At 38.9% G+C, this 11,117-nt stretch overlaps 1 protein-coding gene and 1 long non-coding RNA gene across 2 annotated transcripts; one reads left to right on the top strand and one right to left on the bottom strand.

Annotated features, from left to right (window-relative positions):
* The first annotated feature begins 803 nt into the window (after nt 1-803).
* LOC122020906 lies at nt 804-3,735 on the top strand. The gene is made up of 3 exons (XR_006122365.1): nt 804-966; nt 2,488-2,653; nt 3,202-3,735. It is a non-coding gene; the product is annotated as an uncharacterized LOC122020906 (long non-coding RNA).
* Nucleotides 3,736-7,068: 3,333 nt separating this feature from the next.
* LOC122019342 (probable indole-3-pyruvate monooxygenase YUCCA7) lies at nt 7,069-8,615 on the bottom strand. The gene is made up of 3 exons (XM_042576818.1): nt 7,968-8,615; nt 7,471-7,842; nt 7,069-7,284 (listed from the first exon to the last, which is right to left on the bottom strand). Exons 1-3 carry the CDS (start codon nt 8,613-8,615, stop codon nt 7,069-7,071), a joined length of 1,236 nt encoding a protein of 411 aa, XP_042432752.1.
* Nucleotides 8,616-11,117: the final 2,502 nt, after the last annotated feature.

The following is an 11,117-nucleotide window of genomic DNA, read 5'->3' as shown; positions in this document are numbered from 1 at the left end:
TCGCCCGATCGGACGAGTGCCCAGGATATTGACCACTTTGATTATGACCCTCCACGTGACGATGACCTTCTACAAGGCGAGCCCCACCCTTACCACCGGATCAATTATTATTATTATTAGTGATTGTGCACACGCGACGCGTATGTAATATAATGCATTAAAATCACATTTATCCTTTATAATGAGATTATATTCATTAAAGCATTTTAGCATTAAAATACTAAAGCAGAGTCATTAGGGTAAAGTACTAACTTTTGAAAATATGAATTATTTGAGTTTTTGAAAATCCGAATTGTTTAGATTTTCGAGTATCACCCTTACGACTTCCCTATGAAAAAATTACTTTAATTTAATATTATACTTATCTTAGTAAAAAAAATTAAAAAATATATATATTTTTTAACATTGTCGGCTTAAAATATTTATAGAAGCTTCTTTGATCATAGTATTGTCAATTCTAAGATGTGAGACTAAAGAGAATTATATTTGTTTATATAAAACCAGAGAAAATTAATGATGAGAAAAATTCATAATAATATACCACAGCCGAGTCTCGAACTCTAGATCACTGATTGTTTCGCTTGTAGAATTATTAATAAATTTTGGAATTATTTTTAGTGTGAATAGAAAAAAAGATATTGACCTAAATTTATTTTAGACTTCATCAAAATTAATTAGTAAAGGGTGAAAATTTTTAATAAAATAGTAAAATTATTATTATTATTATTATTAAACGAATGTAAATGGATTTTCATCTAATCCAATCTATTAAAAGTCCGATCCGCTTGTGGCTCAGCGGGCGGTTTCGTCGATTCGATTGCTCCGAACGTACGCAATCCGATCGGCGTCCAACGACCGGATCCGCTGTTCCGTTCGAAAGTCGGAAGAGTGGCGATTCCGGCGAGATGAGAGCTCCAGCTTCCCGATCGTCCTCCGGGATGGGGTTCCTCGAAGATTTCCAACCCAGTAAGCTGAAACCCTAACCTTCCAACTGCTCGATTGAATTCTTTCCTTATCTTTCTGTTCCTCCTCGATTTGTCGCCGTTTTCATGCATTCTTTTGTTCGCTCTCACCGCCTTGTAAAAAGTGTGCCTTGGATCTTTATGGCTATAACGAGGTGTATCTCTCCCTTGCTCACCTTCAGTATTTTTTTCTTCCGTAATTATTATCTATTTTCTTCACAATTAAGACTGACACATTGCTATCGAAGAGTACCTTCATATGTTTGCTGGATGAAAAATTAGCTAATAAGTTTCTGTTTCTTTAGAATGCACATTTTTGTACCCGAAGAGTGCATAAAAGAACAAAATGGTATGAAGATGAACTGTCTAACTTAGTGGATACTTGGAGCTCACAAACACTATCTCATCTAAAATCATTCTAGAAACCAGCATATAAAAGAAAAGAAAGCTGAAATTTGGAAATTTCAGGATAAGAATGTTTTTATTAGGTGATCTTTCTTGCAATGTGCCAATATGTGTTATGTATTCATATGTTTGTTGTGTTTTGTTGTGCCTATGTTTCCTTATCAATTATCATTTGTTTACTTGTGATTGTGAACTTGTTTTCATTGATTTATACACTTTGTTACATATATATTAGTTTTGATATTATTTTAGTACGATCGCTTGGACCCTGATTGCTATCAAATGGGGTAACTTGACACTCTTCAATGAGCTGATTGGCTACTGTTTGAATTAGTTTTTTTAGTCTTTGTTGCACCACACCAGTCTTAATAGGGCTGGATTTCTATGGGTTTTTTTTCTCATTATTGCTTACCTCTATTCTCTTTTTAGCTTACATTTATTGCTGTGGATCCTATTACTTTATTTTTCCTTATTCTCTTATTATCTACAAGAATTTTTTCTTCATTTTGTAACCCCAGTTTATGCACTTCTTTTTATTGTCTTTACTAATTCTGTGTTTTCTTTTTCCCTTTATAGTACATAATTGACTGTATAAGTTATCACACATTTCTTACTGAAATTACACCACTAAAGTATCTTTGATAAAAATGTATTAATCTCTGTATAATAGTAAGATGTCTATATTTATGTACTAAATACTCTCTCTCTCTCTCTCTCTCTCTCTCTCTCTCTAGGTTGGTTTCTAAGTGTGTATAAGTTGTGCTCCTAATTTACTTGGTAGACGAACCATGGGGAAAGTTGTCTACCTCCAAGATTAGTCGGGTGAAGCCTGAAGACCTCGATTATCAATACAAAGATCACCGTTAAATTTTACCATCGGTTTCAATAAAACCAGAAGCTAATTTTTTCTCCTATTCCCTACAGCTTACTTTTAATGCCAATGGTCCGTCTTACTCAATTAGTTATTACCTTTACTCAGAGTTGATTGGAAGATTGGATACATTTAAAAATCAGAATCCTCATTTGGATCTTCTTAGTGCTTTGCTAAACTTTGTGATTTCCTTGCTTCTTTTTTTACTGTTTGTGTACCCTTTGTTTACTGTTTCTTTTTTCTCTCCAGGAGTTGAATCTGTACCTTCTATGCTTCAACGCAATTATGCTCTAAATTTTAGAGAAGCACCACATGCTTTTGTTAGAAGGGGCTGAAGGCACTGTATGGTGATTCAATCGATGGGATTCAGGCACTCAGAACTGTTTCACACAAACCATATAAACCATAATTTGTGGTATTTTCTGAATGTCATTAATAATTGCAAGATTTTTGTCTTGTTCATAAGTATCACCGTTCACCAGCACTCGTGAACTAGACATGAGCATGTTTTCAGTTAAGCATGCCTTTTCTTTTATATGTTAAAATAAATCCATATGTTGTTTTTAGTATATAGATATTATTGTTTGTCAAACCATTTTCTTATGTCGTTCTTTAATTATTTTTGTCAAATTAACTATTGGTCTCTGCATCCTAATAAGTCTAGTGCTGTATAACATTTTTGGTTGAAGAATCCATCAAGGAATTCTCATTGATTCATCTTTTTTGTTGGCTGAGGTAGTGCTGATATACCAGCTACAGTTTGTTTTATATTGTTTTTGTCTTTGCCCTATTTGGCAGTTTAACTGAGATTCTTTGACTAGGCAGTTAGTATCATTTTCTGTTCTGATCTCAGTTCTTTGACTAGGCATAAAAAGTATACCATTGTTGGCAATCTTTATCTTTCATAAATATATCGAATTCACTATTTTGAACAGTTTGTACACTCTATGCTTGACCACACAGATCATGGTTTACAGCTGAACCACCAGCCGTCAAGCTGGAGTTGCCTGTGGATCCAAATGAGCCCTGATACTGTATGTAACCAAGTTAGCTTCGGCAACATGGTTGCTCCTGACAACCCCGGTGTATGCTATACCGTCTTTGGTCTGAGCTTGTCGTGCAAATTCTTTTACTGCAGTGCAAGATAGAATGGTTCCATTTTAGTGTGTTGAAGAGCATCCTAAGGGCAAATGTTATTGTTCCAACCGCATCTGCTACTTTCGTCACACCGAAACATCTCGAGATCATGAATGGATAACTTATCTGAATCATTCAGAGACAACTTAGTTTCTGTTTCAATCTGTGAACTTACTATCTTTTTAGTATTCTTCAGAATCTTTGTAAATTATAGGACATGGATTGCAAGATGATCAGATGACCATGCTCTTTATGTTCCCTTTTGAGAGCAATTAAAGGCAACAATAAGTTCACTATCTGTATCTAAATGTATGATTTTTTTTAAAAGTTGTTTAATGTTTAATTTTTCTGGATTATGCATGCTAATGTTTCAAAATAGCTGATATAATGGGATTAAATATATGATTAATAGGTCAGAGTGCTATTTTAATTTTTGTTTTAAAACAAAACATAATAAAGAATGCACAAATTTTTTTTTTTTAAAAAAGCATCATTTTGTCCAAATCACTCCACTTTGATCAAAAACGTCTCACCAACTTTCTTCCGGTGTTATTTAATATTATTCTTATTATTATCTTCTATCAACATCTCCCGTCTAAATCTTAAATGTGTCATACATGTTGTAACAGTTATAAAATCATAACCGCTATACATGTGACGTGAATATTATGTGAACAAGGTGAATCCGTATTGCTACAGAACCATAGATATTACAACTTGAATGACGGATGAATAAGATTGAATATACGTTGCAAAAGTTATGAAATGTAAATATTTTTAAACATATTAAATATGTGTTATAGTAATTATGACATCATAATTACTATAATATATATAGTAAATATAAAGTTATAGATACTACAACACGTCCTATCGATTCAAAAATTTAGACAACAGATGACAATATAAATAGTACTAAATAGTACATAATTATATACGGTTGAACAGGAGATAAGATGCACTTTTATAAATAAATTAAAATAGGATGCCCTCGTCTAGGAAAACAAAGACATCATTTTGACTTTGGCCATGAAACATCATGCATACCCACAAGACCATCACGTGGGCGGATGCCGACTCTATTGCTGAACTAAGATCTTTAGAATATTATTGGATTTTCATTAAAAAAAATTCAAAATGGAAGAAAATTAGAAGACGTTTTTTATTATTAAAATCATGAAAAATACACCTTATATTTTTATTATTATTAAAATAAGGTCTATCACTGTTATCGTATCTCATTTATTAAAATATGGTCCCTTGAAGAAGCACCCCCATCCTGCCATGTGGCAGCGGACCCCTCATATATAGATCGCATGATTGGAAACTTTTACTGATTGCAGAAGTCGTTATTTGGGCCCCACTTGGATGAGCCATCAGTTTGCCATGGCCCATGCTGACGTGGGACCTAACGTCCCTCTCATCCCACTAAGATGGCAGCCACTTGAACTGTGGATAATAATCCCCTTCAACTTAGCAAGTTTCAACATCAACTATAAGCGGGGTACTGTTTGGCGTGAGCAATATTATATTTGTATATCAACAATAACATCCAGCGAGATGACAGTTTTTAGACATATCAATTAATAATTTACGATAATATTAACACGATCATCGCGTGTGTATTAATTGAGTATTTATAAGCAATTTAAAGGAACAATTGATTGCTATCTACAATCTATTGGGACTTCCAATAAGATTAATCGATTCCATAGTCGAATGCAATGTATGTAACTTCCACTTAAAGCATTGAAAATGGTCACTTAAGGCCAATTTGCTTCAAGGACTTGAATTGAAAACCTAACTTCGTCATGAATGTGGTAGCTTAAGGCCAATTGGTGATTACCTCGAATAATGCTTTCTTTTAGAGCATTATAGCTAGCAATCAATGTTTAAATTTGTTTTTTAAACAAATGCAAGTTGCTTTATAATTATCTTATACTTTTTAACTCCTCAATAGAGTTTGTCTTAAGCCACTAACTTGATAAAATATCAAGTCGCGACTAGGCACATTCGGTAGATACATTCATCTGCGAAATACCTACCCGCAATCAATATCATAACTAACTCTCAGACCAACACTAGTAGAACCAATAGATAGGGCATATAGACACAAAAGGAGATCTCAACTAAACTTAGTGAGACATGGAGGTCACGAGAAGGAAGGGAGGCCTATGAGGCAACGATATGATTTGGTGGGGCTTTAGGCATGTGGTTGAGTGGTTGGGCAAAGCAAACAATCATGTGACCTTAAATTGCCATTTCACAAATCATTCTTGACTTCCTTCTTTCACTCTCATATCCATCCCTTCTTGGCACACACTCAACTCAATTCCCATAATATATCTTACAAACTCTTTTCGGTTATGGAATGGAACATCCATGGTCGCAGGCCATGAGAGGACCGGATCCAGTGAGGGGACCTGGCCAAGCCGTGGTCTAGTCATGGTTCCTCCTCTTTATAGATTTATACTTCTTTTTAAATTAGTATAAGAGCTCATTAATATTATTGTCACTTTTTTTTTAAAAAATAGTTTACCTCTTTTTAAAATAATTAAAGCAATTTATTTTCTTCAAATCTTAATCCTTCATTTGCTATTGAAAGTAGTGTTGTAATAAGCGGCACAAAGACAAATATCAAGAGAATACTAAATATAAATTCAAATTGTTTCCACAGGTACGATGTAGTAGTAAAATACTTAGAGGAAGAGGATTAGAGTTTAAATCACACAAAGAATGCATATTTATGAGATTGATTTTTGAATGTGCAAATTAAAGTGGTACTTCTAATTTATCTAGTAGGCAAAATCAAGAGAAAAGTTATTTATTGGGAGCATGGAGCTCTTACAAGTATGGATTCCAAAGAAGTGTCGGACTATATTAAGTTAATTGTATACAATCTTATCTTATATTTTTACCCGAGACTATTTTTATGACTCGAATCCGATGTATATATATATATCTTTTAAAATATCAAAGGTGTCAGTGTAACAATTTTTTTTTATTTTTTGTTTACTTTTTTAGATTACGGCTATTCCAATCAAATTTTATCTTTAGGATTTACATGTTAAATTAGAATATGAAGTATATAAAAAAATTGAAATTATAAAAAAATTCACGTCGCTATTCTCGGATTTTCTTGTTGAGTAATTCATATGATATATGATTCATGTACTCCGCATCAAATTTGTTGTGCATGGCTAGAAATACGTATACATCTGCCAAACTAGTATTTTTCACTGAAACAATGGCACAAAAATCTGTACAAAATACCCAAAATTAGGTGAAAACTTGCCACAAAACCCTCATCGCACTCAACCATGGTCCATGCATATATGCATATCGAAAATCATGCTCTACCTTCCTCTCCTTCGTCAATATACATACATATACATACATAATTAACACAATTATATATATCTTACGATTATACATGAAGACAACTATGTCCTATCGGGCTAGTCTAGTGGTTAGCGCATGAAGTGTTGTCATCCGTGATTTACTTCCTCCGTGTTGATCTTGAAATGAATTAACGGGAATACTAGAAGCGAGTGTATTCACTTTTTGTCACCATGAATATAATCATACATGGGACCTTCACTCAGAACAAATTTCTGAAAAGAGAAGAGAAGAGAAGAGAAGAGAGAGCATGTATGAATGGAAATGATGAGTACTAAGTAGTGTTAGTTACAATTACATGAAGGATCTCTTGTTAGGTAGCTTATTGTCTGTGCTCGATCGCCATGCCTTGCCAATGTCACTGGCTACTCTCACTGCATCCGAGCCAGCACCAGAGATCCCTCTCCCTCTAAAACCAACAGCGTATAATCCACACTTCCCCTTCCATCCATTGCCAAACCCCCTCCTCCTTTCATGATTCAACAACAAACCCTCATCATCATCGTATCCCTGCAATAATAATTTATGATTATTATTATTATTATTATTATTAATCATGCTTCACTTTACATATATACTTCTCTTGTAAGAGACGGCCAACTAATTAGGAGGTGTAAGAGATGTTTTCTCAAAGAGTGTGGATTCCAGCATGATCGTTAGTTGAATGCTTCGTAAATCGTAATGAAGTGGTCGTACCTGGAGCCATTGAGGAACGTTGCTTTGGTATCCCGTGGCCAAGATCACGGAATCGACGTCGAGGATTTGTCCATCGACGATCTCCACCTTTCCCGGGAGAAATCTCTTGATTCCGGGAACTACTTTGATATCGCCGGACTTTATTTTAGCCAGCGCGCCGATGTCCAGCACCGGCGTCTTCCCCTGAGTGTTCTTGAGCTCCAGAGGGCCGGCGGAAGGTCGCTTCAGCCCGAATTTGGCGACGTTCCCCAGCGCCGCCCACGCCACCGCCAGAAGAAGCTTATCCGCCATCCTCGCCGGCAGCCACTTGAGTAGCAGAACCGCCAGCTCGAACGTCGACTTCCCCAGCACTTCCCTCGGAAGAACGTGAACCTGCGGGGGAGGGGGACAAGATTTGATTTTGATGGTGGAATTCGGATCGGGAGGGAAGAATTAGACGATCGTTTGTTTCAAAATTTGATTTTTTAAAATTAGATTAACTATTAATAATCGCGCACCGAATCGCGCACCACCATGATCGGGGAGGCGCCGTGGTCGCAGAGGTCGAGAGAGATCTCCATGCCGGAGTTGCCGCATCCGACGACGAGCACGCGCTTGCCGCGGTACTGCTCGCCGGACTTGAAGTCGCAGACGTGGGTCACCTCTCCGCCGAACCGATCGAGGAGCCCCTCCAGCTCCGGCACGACCTTCTCCGCGTTCTCTCCGCTGGCCACCACCAGCCACCGCGCGATGTGCTCCGCCTCGGCGGCGCCGACGGCGGAGACGACCCGCCAGAGCCCGGTGGTGGCGTCGTACCTGGCGGAGCGGACGGAGTGGCGGAAGCGTGGTCGGATGGCGAAGCGGGCGGCATAGGAGTCCAAGTAGTCGATGAACTGGGACTTGGAGGGGTACTCCGGGAAGTCGCCGGGGAAGGGTAGGTAGGGAAGCTGGCAGAAGCGCTTGGGGAGGTGGAGCTTCAAGCGGTCGTAGGTGCACCGCCGCCAGAGGGAGGCAATGCAGTCGGAGCGCTCGAGGACGACGAAAGGGACGCCCTGCTGCCGGAGTCCCGCCGCTACGGCGAGGCCGGAGGGGCCTGCACCGACGATGATCGGGCCGTTAACCCACGTGCATGGCGGCGACAAGAATTGGTCGTCGGATTGTTCCATGATTTGGATTTCCTAAATAATTAAGTAAAAGGAATTTGAAGGAGGGGAGGGGAGGGGAGGGGAGGGAAGGGCAGAGGAAGTTATGGGGGTGGTGACGTTCAAGGATTAGATGGTGGGGGAGTGTTATAAATAAGGATCATGGGAGCCGCATGAGACAAATCTAATGGTAGGTCCCTCTCCTCGTATGAAACATGTCATATTTGTTGTTATCTTGGATACCCGTTCTGTGTATATTTTTAGACGTTTCTCATAAGTCTAGATGCCCAGATGCATTTTCTGATGTCTCGATTTATTGTTGAGAATCAGTAAATCCGGAGGTGTATCCAAGCTTTTGAACTTAAGAGGGCCACTTAGAGTATACATCGAATAGATGTGTAAATTATCATTTTTTTATATGAGAAAAGTTAGTTTGTACATTTGTTCAATACACATTTCTAGGCAATCCTCACAAGTCTAGGTGCCCGGATGCACCTCCAGACGCCTTGATTCACTTTTGAAAATCTGAGCGCCTGGATTTGTGCAAGATAACGTTATCAATATATGATACGGCGATTGAGGATGGACCCTTGAGTCAGGTCAATGTCTAGGAGACCGATTGATAGACGGTCAAGATCAAGGAATGGTCAACCTTTGAAGATAGAATAGTCGATCAGTTGGCTAAGAGTATTATCTAATCAGACCAATTGTCCAATCAGACACAACCAATGGGCCAATCAAACACCAAGTTCCTCAACATTGACAAATATAGACGAGCCAGTACTCTCCGGAGTCAAGACTTCTTAGTGATTCAAAGACATGACGATTAACAGCTTGGTTGAGTCGTCTGACCAATCAAAACTGCGATCCAATTAGGCAAAGTGGATGCTCGGTCCAACCGAAGTCTATGGCTAAAACTGATAGGCCGAGCAAGGGATAAGTTCCTGACAACACTCTATAAATCCGGTTTGCTGAAGTTATCATCGATCGAGTCACAGAATGAGCTCGGTCGGTTTTCCATGTAAGCCCCTTAACTCAATGGCCTCATATTCCTTTTTGGTGTTGATCCTGTCCAAAAGTGGAAAGGTGGAAAACTGGGGATGTAGCGGCTTCGCTAACAGACTAAAGACCTCGCTCTGCTCTACAAAACAAATAACGTCAGTGCCGAGCCAGGGAAGAGGTCTCCGGTATTGGTCATTCGACGCTCAAGTCAATCACCAGAATGTGGAGAAAAGTAAAGCGATCGTAGAACTATGCACAAATAGTAGATAGCGTGTACCTCCGCTAGTGATTGATCCCCTTTATATAGAGCCTTGGTGGGCGACGTGCACATTTCTCGAGGCATGGACATACTCTCTAATATGCCCTATGAAAGGACCTATCAGGAAAGTACCTTTGGCAATATACTTTAACAGGGCATGCATGTCCCTGACGAGACAGTAGAAGCTTCCACCTTATGATCCGTCTGTCAACCATTTCTCATGTCAGCGACACTACCTCCTAAAAGGATATAGAAAGATATTACAGTGGTCCCATTTCTTGGCTGAGCGGGGTAGCTGCTCGGTCGAGACTTCGCTCCGTCTACGGTCAGGTCCGGCTGCTTGGCAGAGCAGGGTAGCTGCTCGGTCGAGAGCCCTCCACTCTGTTGCCCTCAGTTGCTCTTCCATGCGATGGCTGTGTAGCATATGCCTTCCCCCGTTTGGACAAACTATTCAGTCTCCATCGACGTCCTGCTGCTCCATATTGAGCGTCGGCTATCTTACGTATCATCCCGAGATGGGGTGGAGGTCTGCTCAGACCTGTATCCCGTCAGTCGAGCCCTGACTGTCCCGACCGGCCGTTGCATTTGTCTTCCATTCGGCCCCTTGACACTTGGGTGTTGACCACCTTGAATTTGACCTCCACCCTGGCACTTGACCCCATGCCAGGTAGGCCTCCCTCCATCACCGCATCACAAGTCTGTTGGTTGCTACTGGGAATATCGTACCAATTCCCTTATACAAAAATTTTGTACAAGTCCTGAACCTTTCCTAACAACCTATTGTGTTCTTTAGAAATTAAAATTGGAATTGCAAACAGAACTTAACATTATTGATTCCAAATTTAACTTATCTGTTCTTAGAGATTTAGACTTGGATCGCAAACGATGCTTAACATTATTGATCCAAATCCACCCATGTTACAAATTCGATTAAATATTTATTTCAGAGATTGGCTCCCAGGTCAAACATGACGAGACACTAGGCCTTCTTGGGTATGAGATCATCCACCACTGCCTAGACTAAGCCTTTCAAAGAAATTCAATATTTAATCTCCTTATAGTGACCCTAGGTTTAACCAAAAGGAACAATCAAATCACAAATTCGAAAAACAAAAGAAACACAAAATCGAAAACATAAATTCGATAACCTAGATTCATTAGCCTCTTGTGTTTGGTATTTCAAGATCTAAATAAAAGGATGAACTAGTTATGATACGAAAACTAATAACTAGTTATACCTTTTATAGCTTATAGACCTCACAATC

Source organism: Zingiber officinale, chromosome 9A (genome assembly GCF_018446385.1).
Source record: "Zingiber officinale cultivar Zhangliang chromosome 9A, Zo_v1.1, whole genome shotgun sequence".
NCBI classification, from domain to species: domain Eukaryota; kingdom Viridiplantae; phylum Streptophyta; class Magnoliopsida; order Zingiberales; family Zingiberaceae; genus Zingiber; species Zingiber officinale.
This window is presented reverse-complemented; position numbering and strand designations above follow the sequence as displayed.